Source organism: Cricetulus griseus, assembly GCF_003668045.3.
Source record: "Cricetulus griseus strain 17A/GY chromosome 1 unlocalized genomic scaffold, alternate assembly CriGri-PICRH-1.0 chr1_1, whole genome shotgun sequence".
Taxonomy (NCBI): Eukaryota; Metazoa; Chordata; class Mammalia; order Rodentia; family Cricetidae; genus Cricetulus; species Cricetulus griseus.
In genome coordinates, this window is record NW_023276807.1 from 118,409,401 (window position 1) to 118,434,264 (window position 24,864).

The following is a 24,864-nucleotide window of genomic DNA, read 5'->3' on the forward strand; positions in this document are numbered from 1 at the left end:
AGGATGAGAATATCCATGCTTACTGAGGCACTATTTGATATACATTTCTATTTAATACTTAATAAAAAAACATTAAAAAAAAAACAGAAAGACTAACAGAAAGGGCATCTTCAACACTGCACTGCGATCTCTTTTCACCTTTTTCATAAGAAGTCGGGGAAAACTGCACAGTCAAGAAGATTCTTTAAGTCTTATCTTGATGGGAAGGGAATCAATTTAATGAGACTCTGAATCAAGCAGGCCTAAAGAAAGAAAACATTAGCACCATGTTAGAGAACCTTCATTACCATTCCAGGGAAAGGCTGCTCAGAGTTTCCTTCGATTAAATCCAAGAGGGATTTAGACTGAAATGTCAGGCCAGCACAGGAGTCCTCCTGTTAACTGTCTGTCCCACAGCAAGCATGCAATCCTGGCAGAAGGAGCAGAGCAGTCCTGGACAGTAATTTGGATGGGACCAGTCACACAGTGGAACTACACATCCCAAATGAGAAATGTCTTCATATTGTGTGCCAATGGAATTCTCATATATATCACACTCGACACACAGTGGTGGGGAGGGGAGGCACTGAGATCTGGGAGGAAATGACCCCAGGAACCTTCCTTTCCCTCCAACCCCAGATGATGGTATGCTTAGCCTCCCTGGAAAAACATCAGTCTGCAAGCACCAACCATAGGTGGATGGGACAGCACTTTCACATACAGAGCTAAAGACTTATAAAGGTTTTTCTTCTCTGTGAGTTCGAGCCCAGCCTGGTCAGAGAATGGGAACAGCAAACGTGGTCATTCCACATAAACATGACAAGTCCCATAACACAAGCCAACAACAGGTAGGAAGTGAGCGCCAGGCAAGATGAGCTAACTGATTTTAAACAGGGTACAATGCAGATTCCAAGCTCCCATTGCAACATTAGAATTCTTAGGCAAGAAACAAGTTCCAGGGCAGCCAGGGCTACAGAGAGAAACACAGTAATGGATGAAAGAAAAAATCTCTTTCTTGCTATGGTGACACGGTCACTGAGCAAGACCCTAAATAAGATCAGTAAAAGTTATTAACAAACTGCCAGGGTAGTAATTCAACCTTCTTTGGTTAGAATACATAATTCTACAGACCTGCTGTGTGTGCCCTGCCCCCACACCCATGGTGAACAGACTGGAAAAATATGACAAATGTAGAAACACTACTGGATTTAAACTTAAGAAGGCAAACTATGGGAGGCACACAAAGAACAGATGTCAGATTTGTGCTTTATTTAAAACCAGAACCAAGAATACTAGTCAAGGGAACTGATAAGGAGCTAACAGCAACTGCCACATGCCCGAGAGCTGAGCTGATTCACAGCCTGGCAAAGGAGTGTTGTGCTCTGCATCTCCAGCCATATCCCCAGCATACCTGCCAACTGTGAGGTCTACAACACAAGGAGGTCTGCAGGAGTGCCACCTTCAGGCCAGCCAAAACAGCAAGAAAATGATGAAATAAACATCAGACGGCGAATTACCTCCATGCAAACCTCAGATGTCAAGAGGGACAAAAAAAAAACTATCAGAAAATGTTCAGAGAAGTTGGCCAACACGAATGATCCATCCTTCTATACATTAAATTATATTAAACCAAACTGAAAACTAAATCATCTCTCTTTTTGTTCTCTTTTATCAGACCACTCATTTAACATTTTTGTTTCTCTTTTAAAGCCTGAGGAAAATACAAGTGCAAGATCAGACCTGAGCTCTGTGCAGAAATATTACCGGATTTAAACTTAAACCCACCCTGCCCCCCACCCTCATCGTCATCTACTTTCTCCTACCTGTCTGCCATCGGTAAACAGCAAGCCCCTCTGAATCTGTGTCTTCCCACACACCCTGAGGACTGTCCAAAAACCGGAATTGGTGTTTGCCATTTCTTCTTCTCTTGTGGTTTTCTTCCCAGTGGGGAATCCTAGTTTTTAAACTGCTTGAATTCATTTAGCAACTAGTTGTACTGTGTCCAAGATGCCAGTGACTCATCATCTTGACTCGACAGCCCCTGCTCTCTGAGAAGGTCCATGCATGGAAACTAGACCTTGAGTAATGCCAGGAACCGATTTCTAGTTTTAAATCTTAGGGAAACAATTAAGGGGACTTTGAGTAGGGACCCTTTCTGTTTTGTTACCCATCCAAAAACAAACACACAGCCGGCCCTCAGATACCAGTGGGACAAATGTTGGCAGTTGTCAGGCCCTTTCAAGTTTATTCACTCATCTCCACAGCACATCTCTAACACCATCCTGCCCTCACCCACAAACCTAAAGTGAAATCCAGTGTTAGATGTCATGCCTAGCTCTGCAAACTATTCTTCTAGCCTCCTGTGAACAAGGCCCCAGCCTGTAGCTCTCTAACTGTTCCAGGAATGTCTCTTAATTTCATCCTTCTTTTCTGCACTTAGTACAGCCCCTCTCCCCTCTCCTGTCCCAGAGGCAGCTGCCCTCAATTTGTTTCTATGCTCCTTCTTCCATCTTCCTTTGTTGCAGCACAGGACAGCTGGTAGCTACATTAACCCTTAAGGTTGCCAAGATACCTTATAATGTGTGTTTAATCCCAGGTGACATTGGAATCAACAGAAATCACTAATGTCTGGAGCTCCATCCCTGAACAATTGCATCAGAACACAGGTCCTATGGTCCAGGAATGGGAATAGTTAATGCTCCTGAGTGATGGAAATAAAAGTTTCCAACAGCACATTCCCATCAGGCTTCAGGAAAGCGGAGACAATTGGTCCAGGGCTGGGATACAGGCATGGAGCATCCTTCATCCACAAGTCCTAGCCTGAAAATCTTGGAGAAACTTCCATGAATAATGACGAGGTTAGATATTGCAAGCCAGAGACACTCAGAAGCAGAGCTGCAGAGAGGCTTTGCGCCCAGGAGATGGACAAGAAAGAGAAAACAACACAGCCATGGTCAATGGAACAAAAGGATCCATCACTGGGCCCCTTTGGCAAAGTCCTGCCTAAACCTGTCTTACGACCCTCTGGGAACTATAGCTCCCTCTAGTATATCTAAAGCCCCATAAACTATCTCCATATTCTGCTCTATCTCAGCAAACTGTGAGACATGAGCTTGTGGGAGAGCATGGATTAACTTACACCCTGAGGAGCTGGACTGACGGCCACATCACTCAAGGAAAGGCATGACAGATATTATGCAGCTAGGAGGCAAGAAGGAGAGCTCCAGAATGACAACATAAGATCAGGATAGATTTGATCTAACAGGAAAAAAAATAATAAAACAGTCAAGTCCAGAGATAAGACCTGAAACTACCATAAATATGAACAAACATCTAGTAGTTAAGTGAATTCAAATAGTTACAGACTACGATATACTACCAAGAAAAGTAAAAGCAAATTCTAGTCTTTGGACAGCCTCACTGTATGTGGGAAGACATGGGGTTCAAACACAGGCTTGTGGTCTGCAGGCAAGTAGGAAATGGAGGAAGAGGCTGTGGGTTGAAGGACAGCAAGGTTCTACACTGGGCTGGGGTCTGACCTTGTACTTGACCTCCTCAGGGTCTAAACAGGAAGAATCAAGAGGACAAGAAATGCTTCGCTAAAAAAAAAGTAGGAAAGCAAAGCCAATGTCTGCTTCACAGGCAGCGTAGTACCAATGTGATAAGAGTGATGGCCACCCAAGACAGCCTGTGAAGGTCACCCCAACATGCACAGATTTCCTTCCTGAACGTCGAAAATCATGGAAACTCAGTCAAAAGGAAGAACCAAACAGTGATAGGACCTTCTTGCTTTTCAAATGGCCTTCTGTGCTACACTGAACTTTAACATGCATGAAATATAAACCATACAAAGAACATTAAAATCAAACTGAGTTGCTGTGGAACCATCAAAATCTGAAAGACCAGGTTTGGACCTATATCTTTTTAATTCTGTAGACTAAATTAACATGCCACTAAAACTTACAGTACTCTATAGCTGTTTCTACTATTTACAGGAAAAATGGTAATATAATAATGCATTTGTTGTACTCTCTGAACATAAGGTTTCCAGAGTCAAGAAAGAACAGAAAACAGCATCCCAAGAAACAGCTGTGTTAAAGAAACCCATCCACCATTCATGGGGCTGCAAGCCTGAAACGCTTGAAAGCAAAGGTAAGTATTCCACTAAAGACGAAGAAGCAGGAGAACTGCCAAGAAAAGAGGCCAATAAGAAAGCCCAATAAATAAATAAAAGGATGGTCTCTATCTTAGGTCACTTTCTGAGTTACGTTTAAGAGTTTTTGTAAATGGAGAGTGCTGGATGTCTCTACAATTTTGTTCAAATGACTGCAGAACCTGGAAAAGCTGTTGCTGCTATTGATGCATAACATACTGCCATTATTGGTCTTTTTATATAAATATATATATATACATATATATATATAAAAGAGTTTTTGTTTTTGTTTTTTTTTCTTTGTTGGTTGCTTCTTCTCTCTCTCTCTCTCTCTCTCTCTCTCTCTCTCTCTCTCTCTCTCTCTCTCTCTCTCTCTCTCTCTTTTTTAAACCCATCTTTATAGGTTCCTGGCGAAAGATGCAGGGACAGCACTGGAACAAACATCTCCAAACTTTCCCAGGTTCCTTTGTGTCTGGACCTGGCATACTGCCAAACCCACCAACTGCTATCCAGTATTTCTGATGCTCAAGGACTCCAAGCAGGCAAGAAGCAACAGGATTTGGGGGTGGGGTTATGCAAAACTTTAACATCATATCAGAAAAACTGAAGATAGGCATTCAAGGACCAAAAATGCCTATGTCTGCCCCTCATTCTGCACTGTTTCTATAAAGTACTCACTGCAGGAATTTGGGTTGCTATATAATATCAAGTGTAACTGTAGATGCACCTACTTCACCCATTTCTGAATCATGGGTCCCACAGCTATGCATTACTGAGTCAGACGAAAATAAATAAATGCCCTCATTTGTGGTGACAGCGTGAAAGTCTGAATTCACATCCTTCTTTCAACCTCCACTCTTCTTGATTTTCCACCATCTGCTCTTGAATCTTTGTTGACAATATGCTTGCCAATCAAGGGTATTTGCTGGGTCAGAAAGGTCTCCTCCAAATTCTTCCCTTTGAGGCTATGTACATGGCTATCCAGTATCAGGGAAAATGTGGGACAGAATGTATCTCCATGCTACAGGTGTGGTTAGCCTGAATGAGGCCTGAGGAACAGAGAGGAAAAAGGAAGGAAAAAAAGGTAAAGAAGACAAAAACCAAGTGACCTAAGACCAAACCAAGAGGACAGTCAGTGAAGAATTCACAGAGGTTGAGCCAGATTGTGAAGGATCCAGAATTTACCAGAGCACAGATGCCAAGACAAGGGTGAAAGTCACTGAGTTCCACAGACAGCTAAGTACAAACTCTGGGACAATGAGAGGGACACTGGCCAGATAGAAGTCATAGAGTAAAAATGGACTGGCCTCCCTCCTACTGACCCCTCTGACTTTTTGCTGGGGCAGCATCTCCCACCTTGTGGACCAGAGCCACCAGCATTTAGTACTGTAACGCAAGAAGACACCTGTAGGAAGAAAACCTAATCTGTGCTGAATATAGAGCAACCAGGCTGGAGGCAAGATCTTGAATTCAAAGACACCAACCTCACTAAGTGACTACCTGGGATCACAAGCTAATCAAAGGGGAGAGGGGCTGTTTCATAAAAACCACTGTTTCTCTGTGACTATATTCCCCTGACTATTGAGCAACATGCTACCCACAGGGAGCTGAAGCTACAGGCTGAATGCAACTGGAGAAAGCAAGCCTGCTGGCTACTTCTGAATTTAAGTCCCATTATAGAACAGACCTGGACAGGAACCCATCCTACTGACTACTATGCGATTTCCAATGGCTTTACTTTCTGAATGGGCTCTCCTTTCCCCTTCTCTCCCCCTTTCTCCTTCAACCCTCTTCCTTCACCTATGTTCTCTGAGAACATAGATGCAAAGGAGGAGGAGACCCCCCCTGCCCTGCCCCTGCCACCTACAGCTGCCTGTCCTCTTACTACTTTAGGCCTGGTTACACTTTGTCTCTTATCACTCTGGCAGGGAAGGAAAGTCCCTGCTACCAAAAAAAGCCACATTCCACTTATGCTCAGCTCCATCTCTCTCTTTCTCTCCTTCCACCACCATTTGTCCTTTTGGCTACTGTCTCCAACCCTATTCAGCACACCCCCATATTCCCCAGGAAACACACATCCTTTAAGAACACCGCACTCTCCTGCTTTCTTTCACCCCAAACTCCTGCCTCATCCATATGATGTTTCTATCTTCCCTAATCCCCTACTCCCTGCAAGCCACCCAGCCTGGCACCTTTCATTTGTGTGGCAAGGACACAGTGCTTGAAGAGCTTTCAAATCTTCACACACTGGTCCTGGTCTGTCTGCACATGATCTCTGGGCACCTCATCACCACACAGCTTCTTCCACCTTGATATATAAGTGTCATTAGGCTCTCAGGATCAGTTTTCTCTTTGCCCCATCAGCCTCAGTGGCTCCTCCAGGAAGGTGGTCTCCATTCCAATCTCCTCTGGTTCTAACAGCCTCTAGTTTCTGCCCAAGACTCCTTCCTCCTTCTCATGTCTCTTCCAACCACTCCAACAAGGCAGGTCCATGAAATACAGGGTACATGAAAGCTGGTGACTGTCAGCTATCCCTACACTAGTGGCCCAACACAAAATCTCCCTTTCATCAGGCCAGGCAACCAGTCATCTTCTCATGCCTAGCATAGTCTCTCTGTCCTCTAATCCAATCATTCCCTTCCCTGAGGCCACACTCAAGTCCTTCCCTCTTGCAGGAAAGATAAAAATACTTCCCAGTGACTCCATACCTACCCAGAACTCTCCCCATTTCAAGTCTCCTAAAACATGCGGTAACAAACTCTGCAGAGCAGGACTTACTGTGTAATTACAGGCATTCTTCATTTGTACTTTAATGCCACCCATTCCCACTGTCCTGTCCTTTCCATCTAACAATGCTGAAGTTCCAGAATTCAAGAATTCTACTTCTTGTACCTTATACTAGGTCATACTAGAGATGCCTAAATAATTATCATCTGACAGAAAACAGCATGACATTTTATATAATAAAAACCCAAACATATAATACTCTTTTCATTTATCAAGCCATCTAAGAGAAAACTAGACTTCATGCCTAAGTGACAATTCCTAACTTATTTGTTCTCCTAGAATCACTGTGAAGGCAAACATGGAAAAACCTGGCTAAACCTGTAAAACTTTCAACCAATGAAGTTCTCATAGCTTTTAAGACAATATATTGAATATTTTATATAGAACATAGGAAGGTAGTAAATAAGTTGTTTCCTACAAAACTATTAAATACAGGCATTTTGGGGTCAGCTCATATGTAATATTCATAAACACATTTAACCCCTTAACAAAGTCCTAGGAGAGAACCTGGGAACAAGCATGGTCAAGCCAAAGATTTCTGCTCAACTTCTTATGATGAATGCAGCCCTGGAAGTGAGAGCTGTTTACTAACACCACTGAAAGGCTTCACAAAATCCAGCTACAGTAATGTCATGTTCCTCACCAAACAGGAACCCAGGCTGTCTTTGATATCTCACAATCTGAACCAATTAAATTCCCTGTCTGCAGCACCATGACAACTCCCTGGAAACCTTTGGCCACACACTTGGGGCCTAAAAACTAAACCAGAGTCAACCATCTTCGAATTTCTCCTTCTTGTGAGCATCCAGGCAACGGACATTTGCTTCCTAACATTCCAGTGCCACCAACTGCATAGCATCCTAACTGAGTTCTGCCTTCTGAGAGTCTTGGCATGGTGGAGTACACTGACTCCAACTCCCTCACCATGTCCACTATTTTCTTCAGTTGTTCCCAGAATTGGCTCAAGACCTTCAGATCCTGGCTCACACCAAGCACTAAAACTTGTTGCCTTCCTCTGGTTCATTTTTGCTAGTTGTTTATCCCAGTAATAAAACATTCACCATACTGCTCTAAGATTTATTCAGAAACTGTTCTCCAAATACCTGTGCATCCCTCAAGAAGAAAACTTGTTGATTTTTGCAGTGGTGGAAATCAAACTCAAAACACTGTACGACCTAGGTCCATCACGTTCAACCACTGAACTACACTCCACCCCTGATCTTGTTTTTATATCTGTGCTGTAAAGAAATACATGGTGATTCCCAAAAAAAGATATTTGTCCAAGCCATAAATAACTGCCACTACCTATGTAACTTTACTTGGAAAATAGGTCTTTGCAGGTACAATGGAATAAGGGGCCCTGACATGAGATGCTTATGAACTTAGAGTGGACCTTAAGTTCAATCTATGTCTGTTCCTTTTGAGATCAAGAGAGAGAGCCACCTAAGGCACAAAGACACAAGGAAAGAGAGCCAGGTAAAGTCAGATGCAGAGGCTAGAGTTTTCCAGTCATAAACTGAAGCGCATCAAAGGCCAAAAGAATCAAGGAAGGAGTCTATCCTAAAGTTTGAGAAATTAATGTCTTGCTTTTGGACTTTGGTCTCCTGAACTGAGGGAGAATAAATTTATTATTTCAAGAAGCCAAGTGTGTAGCAATCTACAACAGACTTAGGAAACAAACAGGCAATCCAAACTTCCACACAACATGTTCCACCAAGGAGTTATTCAAAGCAATGGGCATTGAACTAAGAAAGATGGAGGCAGATGTGAGTCTCTGATGAGAAACATCTCAACTGCAGGGCAGGAATCTTGGACCAGGACCCAGACACCAGATTACTATGGGAACTTGGATCTGCCACTTACCCACAGTTCTTTTGATAGCCTGCCTAGCAAAATAAAGAAAGTAGCCTGCAAGGCCTTCTAGCAGACCTGAAATACCCTAACATGTTCCTCATCAGCTTAACTGATCCTTAATTATTTCCTCCTAGTCACTTAATTTTATTAATTTTATTTTCATCAAAACAGCTTTCAGATATTTAAAAAAAAGGATCAAAATGACACTTCAAAAGTCTTAGTACACTCATGCAAAATCTAGTACAATGGATAATAGGCTAAAAAGTGATTTTCTATAATATCAACATTTTTTTCAACAATTTACATGGAGTTGACCCGTTTAAGAAAAACTGAACATAAACAGGAATCAAACTGAGTTTCACTCACTGACCCAGCATTTGAGTGTTTATCAAGTCATTGCTTGTGTGACTGACTTTTACAGTCACAAGGGACTTCTCCAATATAGGGCCTTTCTCCTCCAGACTCAGACTGTAATTAAGGTACCCACACTTTTCATTTCAAAGCATCTGGCCAAAAACTAAATAAATACAACTCCTGCCACCACCAAATGGCAAGGACAACAGTAACCTGTTGTGTCGGTAAGAGGCCAACAAAACAAAAACTACTTTGCCCATCTTTAAAAACCTGTGTCAAAGGAAATACAAGCAGTTTCTTATGTTAAATGGCGTTTTAATCGGAAAGAGAGAGAGAGAGAGAGAGAGAGAGAGAGAGAGAGAGAAAGAGTATAAGGCCACGAAAAGGAGGGGGGGAGTCAACAAACTCGTTGACAATCTATTTGTAACCAACCCACCATATATCCTTCTGATGAGTTGGGCTAAATTAAAAATCCTACTTTTAAGTGGTTTCATAGATCGCACATGCCTCTGCCTTTAATGTGTGTATAGTGGTAGCCTTGATTCTTTTTTTTTTTTTTTTTTTAAGAAACCAAACACAACAACATAGAGGGGACACGAAGCTCAGGGACTCATATTTCAGTTTGACAAAATATCCATTAGAAACACTCTGACTTAAACTTTTCCAAACCAATTCATCGTTCAAAAAAACAAACAAACAAACAAACAAACAAAAAAAAAAAACAGAATCTAAAGTCACTGGGCCAATGGCTCAGTCCAATTGGCACAAAGAACTACGTTTCCAAGACTAAACTTTTTCCTTCCAGGTGGAAAGCTACCGCGAAAACCCAAAGTCCCCCAGCCTCTGGAGGGCTCACCCAAAAAACACAGTTTTCAATCCCGAAGTTCCTGGCTTTCCAGTGTGAGCTCTCAGACTGGAGTATGGGGCTGAAATGGACTTGAACAACTTTTATCTCACGTTTTTCAGACATTAGTAGCTTTACTTCAGAAGTTGTTCCGAAATAGCACTAAAGAAAAGGCAGAAAACGGCAAGGTTTAGGAACCACAAAGAGCCATCCCAAACCCAAGTGTCCTACAAGATCTACCTCAGGTGCAACTTCATTTCCACGAACACTTCTGAGCACGCAAGATTTTTCTAGAAGCCCCAAGCCAGGATGAATGAACTTTAACTTCACCAACTGTTTATTTGCATCCTCACGTGGTACTCGGCAGCCGGGGCAGGGAATGGGATGGGGTGCGCCCGGGAACCCCGAAAACTTTTCTTGGCAAACTAGCAGAGACGGTTGAGAGGGCGATCCGCCACCCTGGTCCCCACACTAAGCTAAAGGTATTTCCCAGCACCACCCCCTCCCCGCCGCTGCGCGCACACAAAGGAGTGTGGAAACAGAGGAGACCCCCGCGCCCATTGGGCACACCTCCCCCCAAGAAAGAGGCCAGGAGGCATCCTGGGTTACTCACAGGGTGACCGTGCGGTTGGGCAGCGTGTCCGGGGGAAGGACCTGCGCGAGCTCCAGGCTGCTGCACACCACCTTGCCCTCGGCGCCGGCCGCCCTGCCGGTACCCCGGGCACGACCGTCGTGCTTACAGCCCGCGGGCAGCGCCGCGGCCCCGCGCTCTCCTGCACACAGCAGGGCGAGCAGCGCCAGCGGCAGCAGCAGTGGCGGCTCCATGCCGCTGGCCGGGCCTGCGAGCCGAGCGGCGCCACCGGCCTAGAGGGAAGCGGCGGGGCCAGGCGGGCCCGGCGGAGGCCCGAGCCTCCCGGCGGCCCGAGGACCGGTCCTGCTCCGCAACGACATGCTCCTTTGTCCGCGGCCGCGCTCGCCCTCCTCGGAGACGCGGGGTCAGGGCCGCCGGGTCGCAGCTCGCTGCTCGGCCCGCGGGAACACCGCCTCCTCCCAGCCGGCTCCTCCCCACGCGGCCGCTCCTCCCACGCCGGCCCCGCGCGCTACCGGGGCTGCGGGCCGACCCGACCCCGACCCGGGCACGCCCCCAGGTCCTGGCCGGAACTCGGCTACTCTTGCACAGGGCGGAAGAAAGTTCTAGACTGATCCCAACTCCAGCCGCTGTACGGCTCTGCTCCACGTTTCTCGGCGCCGCTGCCTTTCAGACAAAGCCGCCCTGTGCGCCCCGAGAGCCTTAGCCCGAGGGGGTGAAGTTCCTTCCTCCAACCTGAGGAGGAGAAAGAGCCTGAAACCAATCATTCGGAAGAAAGGCAATGTTGGAAAGTTTCACCAGTCCCATTATCCGCCGGAGCAGGAAACAGGTTTCTTTCCAATAAACTGAACTCCGAAGCTGTCCCTAGCCTGCAGCGCCAACAGCTTTGAGCCAGCTGAGGATCCATGGAACCTTTAGACAGAAATTTGGAGGCCACAGATCTCTCATGTTAACAGTTGGAGCAATAGTGATGAAGCAGCCAAGAAGCCCCAGTTGAATTCATTATTCATGCCTACGACGGCAGACCCCACCCTAACATTTGTAAGACCAAGGCTCATCTACACTATCTTTAAATTTTATAGACACTATACAAGCCAACAAAATGAGTTTTATTCTCCCTTGAGAAACAGACTTCCTTAACAACCAGGAAGAGCGGCTCGGTATACAGAAATCTCACCCTGTAACATAAAGAGAGCATGGGATCACACAGCCCTTGGGGGTCCATCCCCTGCTGGCTTTGCTTCCTGTGCCAGCTCCACTCAACAGGAGGGGCATGGCACATGTGTGGACACCTGGACCATTCAGTCTGTCTGATCTTTCGGACAGTCAGTCACCTTTATGCTGCCACAGGGGCACAAGAGTGGACAATCCAGCTTCTTGGTCCTACACTTAGAGAACTGGAGGAAGAGGCAGAGTCCTTAGCAGGAATTTTTTTTAACTTGGGCCTAAACCCCCCCCAAAAAAATGTTTCCAAAGTCACGTCTCAGAGATATTTGACTTTCTCAATAGTAAATATCTACGTGTATTTACCATAGACTTAGATAAGTGTGAACGGCGCATCTGTTAACACTTCTTGAAGATTGAACAATATCTAAGCCCAATAGCGTCTACCATCTACTAATGGCAATAGAATTATCCTGGATCTGGAACTTGGCGTATCACTTCGGGGGGAAGAGGGTTCCAGACCTGATGGTAGCCTTGTGTAGCCACATAGACCTCGAAATTTATCTACCATTCCGTAAATAGTGGGTTTTTGTTTTGCTCTTTTTTTTTTTTTTACTTTATATCCTTTTTTTAAAACTCAACTTTAAATGCTACTTCACATGTGTTGAAGAGCACAGGCCTGCACCTACAATAGGAAAAGTAGGAGACTATAGCCACGGTTAAGTAGTTTTAACTTTATAACTAACTTTAGAGACAAACTTGTATTTTGTATTAAAATGAGGTTAGTCATGTTTCTGTAGAACTTATTTGAAGATGATTATTCCCTAACAAAAATGGTATCAACAATGCCATCATCACCTGTTCTCCGAATAAAGATAAAATCTTACCATAGTAATTTGAAAGCTTTTAATTGCCATGTTGCTGTTGATACAGCTATAGATAGGCCTGTGAACTTAGACTATATGAAAATTTTGATACCTATCATGGAGGCAAATGTGTGTGATTGTTCTGAGCTGTACTTAGCATAAGCCTTAAGTTTGATGTTATCTTTGTATGTCACTATAGTTGAGAACACTAAAGTATGAAATCACCAGAAAAAAAGGGATGTCACAAATAAGACCATTGAATCCAAAGACAAATATGGAGGAAAAGGTTTTATTATATGGATAAGTCAGCCTTCTTGCAAGGACGCCATTCAAACCATCTTTAAAAATAACTCATTTTTAAAAATCACAAACTTGAGCAGGCTTTAGTAATTAACAAAACAGCTGGTCAGTGGTGGTACACACCTTTAATCCCAGCATTCAAGAAGCAGAGGCAGGAGGATCTCTGAGTTTGAGGCCAGCCTGGTCTACAGATCTAGTTCTGATATACCCAGCGTTACACAGAGAAACTGTGTCTTTCAGTGGGGGCCGGGGAGGGGGGGGGCAAAACAGAAAAAAAAAAGAAAAAGTTCATAGCAATAGCATAGCACTGTGTACCTTGGAATGTACAGAGCTCTCTTAATCTTTAGAAACACCAAGGATGTGAAAAAAGTTTTTTATCACTGCACAGATCTCAGAGGATGGCATTATCTGAACTTTACAGTCTCTGGCCCCTCAGTCACACCAAAACCTAAGTATGAATTAAGCTACTGTCACCCTGACAGCTTCTTGTCAGACAGGTCTAGTGACTGCTAATCCCTCCTCAGGCCTCAGTAAATGGCAACATTTGGAACTGTGTGGTTTCATAGGTCCTTTCTGTGTAGAAAGTCTTATAGAAACTGAGATATTGCTTGTTAACCATATGTGTACACACACAGTCCAGTATCACATCCACTGTTGCTTCAAGGATGGTATATGGACCAAATTCCAACACTTTGTCTTGAGAATCTTGTCTTGAAAGGTTTGTAAGAGATATCAAAGATGCTTTGTTCTTGATTTAAAAGAAAAAAACTATTAACTGTATTAACTGTGTATGTCTGCATGAATAAGTATAGTAAGAAATGTTTTAATATATGTATTCACAAATAATGTGTCTATCCAAATCTATTACTAACAATTTCATTTACATATCTGCCTTCTCTACAAGATTATGAGCTTCTAGAAGTTTTTCTTGATCCCCTTTTCCAATTGTTCTCTGCCATTTCTGTCCCCTCAGTTATGTGCCTCTGTAATCTGGATTATTTACATCAAGTCTAGATGATTCTGGTGATTTATCTAAACTTGGAACATGGTTTCCTTTTGTATTAATTTCACATTTGTGTATGTTACTTCTCCCCTATTACAGTTTCGGCTCCATGACTCTCCCTATTTACTTCCTATGGCTTTAGAGGTAGGTTGCTGCCAAAAAGCCATTCTCAAACTTTTCAGGCAAATCACTTATCCAGCCATCCTTACTACAATTAATGGCATGTGACCTACCAGAAGGAATCAATAATTATGCTGTTCAATATGGTACTTAAAGTTAAGTTTCTATAAATTTAAACTAAAAGTTTGTCAGGATTTTTAACCAAAAATTGTATTGCTTAGTCCCTCAGGTCAGTGCTTCCTAACCACTCACAACTGATGAATACCATTGTGGACTGTGCACACTTTACAGTAGTTCCAGAAACTTCATTGTGTTTCTGTTTAAAAGAGGCTAGCTGCTGGAGAGAGGGTTCATGGGTTAAGAACACTGATTGCTATTCCAGAGGACAGTGGCCAGATTCCCAGCACCTACACAGAGGCTTACAACCATATGTAATTTCAATCACAGGAGATATAATGCCCTCTTCTGGCCTCCACAGGCACTGCATGCATGTAAACAGTGCAGGCAAAGTACCCATACACATAATTAATAAATGAATAAATACACTTTAAAATACAAAATTTTAGAAGGCTAATAAGAGATCTCAGAATATCCTCTGTGTGTGTTAAATGGTGAGGAAGGAAAGGAGAGAAAAGGAAGCTAATAATTCAACCCTTTCTCCCACAACTTCCGTTGCCCAGCTTCTGGCCATGGTCTTACGAGAACGTGCTACCTTGAGATAAAACATGTGCTTTATGATCAGAAGGCAAAAGCCTCAAGGAAAACTTCCAAATCATAGAAGGATGTTGAAGGATTGAAAGCATTCAGCTCACTGAGACCATGGTTGAACTGTCAATCAAGCCTCTGGACTTCTTTCTCTCATTGGTGAGTGTCCTTGAGTTTACATCAGCATTGTTATAACATTCTACCACCTAGGTCATTCCTGGCACAAAGAAGGAACTCAAAAGCATTTGTTATTTCATATCATTTAAGTTTTACTCATTTTTATGTTTCTCATGCCTGTTTTTACCTCTCAACCGTGTTGTCTATTGAATAAGTTTGGTTGAATTAAGCATTTTGGATGGCCAGGTACAAATTCTCAACTAATGTCAACTAATGTGAAATGACGGAAGTTCATTTGTCTAGGATCAGATAGAAATGTATAATGCCATGATCAAATTTACAGCAGGGAAGGACAGCAATTGTTAGCATTTGAAATGTCTCTGTAACACCTTTAGTAAGCCTCACTGATGAAGAAACATTCTCAGCTTGTTTTTGTGTCCTTGAATGTTAATCTATTAATTGTGACAGCTGTGGTTTGTATTTTTAGTATTTTCATGGCATGTGCTAGAATGTGTGCTTGGTCATTACCTAGGACCCAGATGGATCAGCAGTACTAGCTCAGATATCTTGCCAACCTCCTAGACAGCTTTGGCCCCTGCTCTGGCTCACCCGTTATGAGATGCTGTGACCTTCAGCAAGTCACTATAACTCACCTTTGGAAATGAGTGCTTAAACTGGCACAGAGTTTAAAACCTGATTTGTGTCCTGATGAACCATGAATTCATTGTTTGTGTGTGACAGTCAGACTATTATTGTAATGCATCTTTGTGGCAGCAAAATACTCTCTTTAAGTGACCAAATATTTTTCTGAAATCATATTTTCCTTCCCCACTCCAGTGTAATTATTATCAGTTATAAATACAAGGCAGAAATATGAAGGGAATTTTAACCAGCCCTGCCATGTGATGAATTTGATTGAACAACAGCTACTAAGTGTTTTTATTGCCAGATAGGCTAGCACAGATTCATGGACCAAAAAGGCTCAGTATATGCTCAAATCACATGGTTGTTTCATAGCAGAAAACAAAGACAATGTGATAAGATGGTTCAGCAGTGTCTTATTTAGGGTTTTATTGTTGTGAAGAGACAGCATGATCATGACAACTCTTATAAAGAAAACATTAAATTGGGGCTGTCTTTCTGTATTCTGTGAATATATGTTTCTCTTATGTGTTGATGAATAAATGCCGATTGGCTAGTAGCCAGGCAGAAAGTATTGGTGGGGCTGCCAGACTAGGAGAATGCTGGGAAGAGGAGAGGCAGAGAGGAGCCATCAGAGAGACGCCATGTAGCTGCCTAGCTGTCAAAGGAGCAAGACAAAGTGGAGATACGTAGATTACTAGAAATAGGTTAATAATTAAGAGAGAGCTAGTCAAATAAGAAGAACCCTAAGCCATCTGCCAAACAGTTTATAATTAATATAAGACCCTGTGTGTTTATTTGGGACTAAACAGCTGCGGGCCCAGGGGACAGGGCTGGCTTACAGTTTCAGAGGTTTAGTCCATTATCCTTTTGATGTGAAACAAAGCTGTGAGTGGGCAGACATGGTGCTAGAAAAGGAGCTGAGAGTTCTACAATTTGGTTCGCAAGCAACAGGAAGTGAACTGAGACACACCCCAACAATGCCACACCTATTCCAACAAGGCCACCTCCTAATGTACCACTCCTTGAGTCTATGAGGATCATTTCTAGTCAACCACCACAAGCAGTTAAGAGCACTTGCTACTCTTCCAAAGGAGTAGAGTTCAGTTGCCAGCACAGATATCAGGCAGCACAGGTCTTCTTATACTTTAGTCCAGAGGATGTGCCACCCTCGTCTGGATTTTGCAAGCATCTGCATGCATGTGCTGTGGAACAACCATTTTGTACACTGTAAATATGTGTCACTTTCATTGATTAATAAAGATCTGACTGGCCAATGGCTAGGCATGATTTTCAGGACAGAGAAAATGCTGGGAAGAAGAAGGTGGAGTCTCAGAAGCTGTGAGGAGATGCAGAAGAAGAGGAGATGAACATGCTATACTGAGATAAGGTATCGAGTCACACAGATACCAAGATAAGGTACCAAGAACGTAGATAAAAATATGGGTTAATTTTAGTTGTAAGAGCTAGTTAGTAACAAGCCTAAGCTATCTGCTGAGCATTTATAATTAATATTAAGTCTCTGTGTGTTAATTTGGGAGCAGCTGGCAGGACAGAGCTGAGGAAAAACTCTGCCTACTCACATGTATGCCTATATACATATTACATACATGCACATGCATACACACATAAAGATAAATTTAAAAAAAGAATTGGGAAAAGCTATGACACAAATTGATAAAGGATCTCTATATCTCAGTATTGAGTTACAGTATCATAGGCACTGTCTTAATTAACTCATATGTTTCTACTCTATCTTTGAACTCAGACACATCAATGTCCCCCACTGATGAGTATGATTTTAAGTCTCAGATCTGAGATCAGAAATCAAAGTGAGCTGACAGATATAAGATATTAGGGACCACTTGCTGTACTGGACAGATGGAGGCAATGATTACTGACCATAGTTACAACCAGCCAATCGACCCAGAAAGGGCTGTAGATTGTGCATATGCTTTTTGGACACAGCACACGTGAAGCCAGATTAGTTTAAACTAGATTGATTAGATTGGAAGTTGATGATCAGGTGGATTTTCAAGCCAGTAAGTACTGAGTGCTTCAAATGTCCGATATATATTCAGTTTACCATGAAGAGTGGGCATCTCCTGGGCCTTCCCATTATTGTGTGTGTGTGTGTGTGTGTGTGTGTGTGTGTGTGTGTGTGTGTGTATAAATACTTTTCTCATACATCCCATCACTTTTATCTGCTTACCACATCTTCTCTATTTACTTTCCCATGTCTGCCAAGTCTCACATCTCCTTGCTCGTAGACTTAATATTTTCCCTCTCTCATGTCTCCTACATTTTTCTTTTCTAGAACAGAATTAAATATCCTCAACTATTACTGAAAATGCCTTACAGAGAGTACAACATCTTTGGGAAAATTTAGAACTATTGTCTACTACAGAAATGTAATGGCTTTTCCAAAACAATATTTCTTGCATGTCTTTGTCCCAAATATATCACAAATTGTCCTGTGTTTCCTATCTACATTATCTACATGTAGCTTTAGCCCTGCATACAAAATCATAGTGGTTAACATCAATCAGCAGACTAATAACTATTAATGGAAGGCTCGGTAGAAGATTTACCAATCATGAAATGCCCACCTAAATCTTTCTTTTCAATAATAGCTTTCTCAGGACCAGTTGATATGATCAAAATCCATTTGTTGAGCTGAGCAGAAGGAGACAATATGTTTGAAAGTACTCTTTTGTCAACAAAGTAATTACCACTTTGATTTGGCCTCTGATCCAGAATATGAACCACTAAGCATCCTGGTTTTTTGGAACACACACGACAATTTGTTGTTACATTTGATTTTTGGTTTTGCTGTTAAGCTGGAGATCAAACCCAGGGTTTCCTTTGTGCATGCTACACAAATCCTTCATCGATGAACTACAGCTGTGTCTATTTTTCCCCCCGTGTTCTTTTATCACTTAGAGACCTCAAACAAGCATTACTATATCTCAAAAAGATTGTGTAAATTAGAGACTCTTCAAAACATAAAAATTTAGGTGCATTATTTCAAGCATGACACAAAACATCTTTAATAAGTCTATATGTTAATATTGCACTAGTTTATATGTTAATAAATTTAAATACATTTTTATTTTAATATGTGTGTTTTTACATAAATCCAGAACTGTTAAAATATACAGGAAATATAAAAGTACATAGAACATTGATCTTGAGATAGGGAATCAGATTACTATATTGACTGTGTCCTTAGCTGAGTTATTATAAGCAAATTGTGTAGTTTGGAAACAAGTTTTCTTCATATGTTGTGAGGACTGGTTTAAATTTAACTTAATCTAACTGAGAGCACACAGCACATGACTTGTCCAAAGTGGATGGCTCAAAAGCAAGTAGAATTGGAATCTGGCCCTTTCTTCATATTCCAGATGAAGAAGCTAAGCCTACAGAAATTAAATGATTATATCTAAGGTTCTTGTTTCTTGAAAAGTCTAAAAGAGGTATCTGGGGAAACTTTGCAGCTGTGATTTTTCTCCCTTTAAACCTATAATCAGACTTTCTTTTACACATGGTTGAACACTGACATACAAAAAACACTTACTCAATATTTGTACTACTGAAAGATAATGATAACTCCTGCCTTCTGGTCACAGCAGAAAGGTAAAGTAATGCATGGATGAAATCACTGGGAAAAACTTCTATGTAATGATAGCATGTCATCATTACAAATTATGAAAATATTTTATCTTTAATAATACTATAATTACACATATCAGCTCCTTTCATCACTCCCTTTCTTAACTCCTATGAAGTAATTACCCTGCACAGTATTATACTATCCTTCCACTAACAAGGCAAAGCAGAGAATTGAGACAATCAAAAGGAAGATTTCAGAGAAAGTGAGACCATGTGCTGTGTAATATTACTTTACACTGTATGAATATATGTTGCTGTGATTGGTTTAATAAACAAGCCGATTGGCCAATAGGTGAACAGGATACAGTTAGGAGGCAAAGCCAAACTGAGAATGATGGGATGAGGAAGGGGGGAGTCAGAGGAGTCACTAGCAGATACAGAGAGAGCAGGAAATGAACGTGCAGTGTTAATAAAGGTACCACAACATGGCATGGTATAAATAAGGAATATGAGATAAGTTAAAATGTAAGAGCCAGTTAGTAATAAGCCTGAGCTATTAACCGAGCATTTACAATTAATATAAGCCTCAGAGTGGTTATTTGGGACGGAGACTCGGGATAGGAATTGTCTGTTTATACCCATGTTCTCCACATTTATACTTCTATCTGTGCAGTTCAATAACTTACTGCCCTCATCACTTTGGAAGAAAATACCCATCACTGCACAGATTAATACACATGCACCCTAAGGTTGGTTCAATGTAACTGAGATGCTTCAAATGTACAGTGAATGATGGGAAAATTCTATGTCATTTATTAATTTATTATTGGGTTTGAATGGTGATAGGCATTCCAAAAGTGGTTTTATTAGTTATTTTTCTGTTGCTGTGCCAAATACCCTGACAAAAGCAACTTAAGGAAAAAAAGTTTATCCTTATTCACAATTCCAGAGGGATAGAGTCCATCATGGTAGAAAAGGCAAGGCAAAAGTCAGGGAAAGCATGGTGACAATAGCAGGAGCTGGTTGATCATGTCTTCATCCACAGAGAAGAAGCAGAAAGAGAGAACAGGAAGTAAGAAAAGGCTATAAACACGTAAAGCCCCACCTCTGAGTTCCATAACCTCACTAAACAGCCCCATCAATTGGAGACCAAGTGTTCAAACACATGATCCTCTGGGGAACATTTCTCATTTTAACCACAAGATTTATAAGAAATTACTGATCCATAAGAAATTACTGAATGATGAATAGATGAATGAATAAACAAGAGAATGAATAATATTTCTCCACTCACTAACATGTCATTTCAGAACTACCAAATATCCACAATTAAATATGTCCCCAACAATGTACGCAAAACTTTTGTATGATGAACTGGGCTATCAGCTCAGTGGATGTGCCTTGAAACTTGTCACACTTCTTGAAATGCTTTGACTGTCTGATGCTGTTGCTGCTAGATAAAATGATAAAATCGAAGCAGTCTGACTCCGTAGCCAGCCCCAATCAGGAAAATTACTCATGTAGTTGAAAGCTGTTTGGCAGTAAAAGCCCTGTATATTAAATTCTAAATCCACTTAATTAACTTCTCTAATCTTCATTAAATAAAGCTCAGTCCACTTTGATGGAAATATGTAATAAAAACAACCTCGCTGGCAACTCATCCGGTAATGTGTTAAGTCTTGAGCAGATTCTGCCTAGGGCTCTGTCCAGCACTCTGACTCATCCATCTGTACCTTAGCCTGTTGCTTTAGTTAGCTAGGAAGAACTTCTGCCTTTATTGTTGTTTTCTTTGCATACCCAAGCCCTCCATTCTCCACTGTAACACAACACTGAAAGGAAGAGAGGTGACGTCAGAGTCCTCACTGTAACAACTCCAAACACTATCAAAACTCTTCCAATATCAACTGGAGCAATTTCAATAAAAGCAACACAAACATAACTTCCAACTAGTTCAAACTCGAAAAGAAAGATATTGGTCCATGTCAATAGGATGTTGCTTCGGGCATAGCTGAGTCCAAAACAGTTTGAACAATGCTTTCTTCTACTTCTTAGTTCAGTGTTACCTTTGTTCTCAAGTAAGAGAATTGCTCACCTGTAAAGGGACAGCCATTTCTCCACACAGTGTCCTCCCATTGTAAAACCCCCTCACAAGGTAAAATAAAAACAAAGCAGAAATGCACATCCCAGCACACTGATAAGTGTTAGGATTGATATGTCTTGAGGCACAGATGCCTGGGAGGGAAGGTGGAGAATGGGCTAAATGAACCCTTGCTGGAACAGGGAAGGCTGGAGGGAGAAAAGGTCCTCACTGATGGTAAAAGAAAACAAAACAAAGCTGTATGCCATCCTGCTCTCATTCCTATTAGCTTGTAATTGGCATAGACAAAACAACAGGAAGGAAAAAAAAACTCAAAATGGTTAAATCTGGTTGACAAAGATATAGGTGAGCTTTAGTTTATGTTTTAAAAAAATTGTTATTTGGTTTTTCAAATGTACATAAACTATGACTGTTATTTTAAGTATTGTGTTTAACTTCATTTCTTTTGTTGGACTAATGATCATTTTTGTCCAGAGTCTATCATTCTTTCAAAGAGTGCTAAGAGGGCTGGAATGTAGCTCAGCAGTAGAGTATTTGTCTAGCATGTGCAAAGCTCTCAGTTCAATCCTCAGCTGAGTGTTGAGAACCAATTAAAGGAAGAAAAATCTTGGCTGCTGCTATGTGGTTTAATGTCACTCAGGGAGAATAAAGAAGCATGGGCGGTGTTGCTGCCCTGAGTTTTAAATTCCTTCAGCTGTGGATAACAATCATCTAAAAATCACTGGTTATAATCGATCATGTTGAGTAGGTGGGGGATAGGGGGAAGGGGAGGGGAGGGGAGGGAGAGGGAGAAGGGATTGACATGTGAAGCAAGCTTGTTCCTAATTTGAACTAATAAAAAGTATTACAAAAAAGGCTCATGTCTTTCCTCCTATTTCCTCTTCTCCAAGGCAGAGACCAAGACTCCTAAATATAAAAATATAAGATTAACACATTAAAAAGCATGTCGCATATGCATTTATAACCACATATGTTTTTTGTGGATGTATACATTGTACCACAGTAAGACAAAACTTGATACATTTAATCTGTTGAAAATTTTAGATCAACCACAGGAAATCAAAAGATAAATTGACATTTTAAAAAATGCTATATACAAAATAATTATTCTTAATATGTAAGAAAATATACTTTGAGCTAAAAGATGACTCAGAGATTAAGAGCACTGGCTGCTCTCCCAGACGACCCAGGTTCAATCCCCAGCACCCAGATTGCAGCTCACAACTGTCTGCAATTCTAGTACCAGGGGATCTGATGCCCTCTTGTAGCCTCTGAAGGTACCTGGTACACAGATGGTGAACAGACACACATGAAGACAAACACCCATACACATTATGAAAAAGCAAATCAAGATTTTAGTAAGAAATTATTTGTTGAACAACATGAAACATTACTATCTAGCTAGTAGAACAATAGAAACATTTCTTATACTATGAAAAATCTTTAGCCCCATCAAATAATTAAATAAATATAAGCAATCATATCAATTCACCATCAAAAACTGAGATAAGACAACAATTTTTACCCAGCAAACTGGAAACAAGTGGACCAGACCACACTTATTGGCTTTCAGTGACAAGGAAATAGGCATCTTCCTACATGGATGGCTAGAGGATATACAAAGAGCTGAGACTATTTCTTTAGGATAACCTGGTACTGGCTTCCAAAAAGGTACAGAAAATACTTTTTTGTGGGTTTTGTTTTTGTTTTGTTTTATTTTTTGAGACAGGGTTTCTCTGTGTCACAGCTCTGACTGTCCTGGAACTTGCTTTGTAGACCAGGCTGGTTTTGAACTCACAGAGATCCACCCACCTCTGCCTCAAAGTGCTGGATTAAAGGAATCCACCACCACCTCCTGGCTCAGAAAAGAAAACTTTTGAAATACTATTGTTATTGTGTCTGTATTGTATTTGTACTGTGTGTGCATGGAGTATTCCTGTAAGGATATAAAAGACATTATTGAATTGGGCCCATGCCTTTAATCCCAATACTCAGGAAGAAGAGGCAGGCAGATCTCTGTAAGTTTGAGGCCAGATTGGTCTACAGAGCAAGTTCCAGGAAAGCCAGTATATTACATAAAGAAACCCTGTCTCCCACCCCCCCAAAAAGACAATATTGATAATGAATTCTTCATGTTTGGGAAAAGGGTCAAAGATCTGGAAATGACTTACATTATTTTACATACACTTGTATTAAACTATTTGAGTCCTTTTTTAAAATCTATGTGTTTACTTTTTAAAAGAAAGATTAATTCTACTTTTTAATCAAAAGACATATTGATTTAAAAATAGACAAAGCACAAGCAATCATGAGCACATTTTTTTCAATTTTCTGGCATCAATAGACAGCAAATGATCCCAAAGAATGTTCTGTTTCAGGAGTCCCTGGAAGGAATCCTCTTCATTGTGCAGGAGTTATGAATATAAGCAATGAAGGAAACCATGGCCTTATGGGATTCTGTTGTTTTTTTTTTTTGGTTTTGTTTTTATTTCAATGGGTTAACTAAAACCCATTGTTTTGTTGTCATTCAGATGTAACTGGGTGGAAACTGTAAGTTTGCATGGGGTCAGAGAGGATTCTCAGAAGTAAAGGGCTACTCTGAAGGCCAAGGCCCCTCTGAAGCTTTATATCTCTAATGACTTCATCTTCAGGTCGTTCTATTGGGAGTAAGAGACATTTTAAATTAAACCCAAGAAAAGGGAACAGCTTGTGGAAGTTTCCTGCAACTGAAAATAAACCAGAACATGGGAATACTAAAGACCAGAACACTGAAACAAACATGAAAAGAGCCATCCAATGAGATCCATGATATGGGTGCAGGTTAGACCCAGCAGGGACAATGCTCCTGGTTTAGTTTTTTGTTTATTATTATCATTATTCAGAATGTTTGGGACTTCCAGGAGGTGGTGGTGCACGCTTTAATTCCCAGCACTCAGGAGGCAAAGGGAGGTGGATCTCTGTGAGTTCAAGGCCATTCTGACCTACAGAGTGGATTCCAGGACAGCCAAGGCTACACAGAGAATTCTGTCTAAAAAAAAAAAGAATGTTATGGAAAACAAAAGAATGTCATGTATATATACAGTTGTAGTCATACCTTTTCACAGGGACTGCTGGCTACCCAATAATAACACGAGACTTATTATTTATAAAAGATCAGCCAATAGCTTAGGCTTGTTAATAAACTAGCTCTCATAACTTAAATTAACCCATTTCTATTTATTTGCTTTTGCTTTGAGGCTTTATTATCATTACTCTGCCCATGCGTCTTCCTCCTAGTCCTGACATCTCTTCACAACTCTGCCCTACTTCTTGCCAGCATCCTCTGTGTCTGGCTGTCCCATTTATACCACCTGCCTACCTATTGGTCACTTAGCTTTTTGTTAAACCAATAAAAAGGTACCTTGGCAAAGACTTATCTTCATAGTGTACAAAAAGATTATTCCACAGCACATAAGGACCTGGATCCTTTTCCAACAAACACACAAACATGCACATATGCACATATGCATGTACACATGCACACCCCATACACATACTCTATATATACACATGTACTGTATACATACATGCACACACATACAGTACACATATGTGCACATGTACACATATGAATACACACATATACTATATACACATATGTACCATACATATATACTACAAACTCACATAAACATGTA

The 24,864-nt window shown here is 41.3% G+C and overlaps 1 protein-coding gene across 1 annotated transcript in view; it reads right to left on the minus strand.

The window, feature by feature from the left end:
- The window catches only part of Adgra3 (adhesion G protein-coupled receptor A3), a 103,427-nt gene extending 92,392 nt beyond the window's left edge, over positions 1 to 11,035 (minus strand). The window contains exon 1 of the mRNA XM_027386973.2: positions 10,585 to 11,035. Within this exon, the coding sequence (XP_027242774.1) occupies positions 10,585 to 10,796 (212 nt within the window). The 5' untranslated portion in view covers positions 10,797 to 11,035. The remainder of the gene's footprint in view (positions 1 to 10,584) is intronic.
- Positions 11,036 to 24,864: the final 13,829 nt, after the last annotated feature.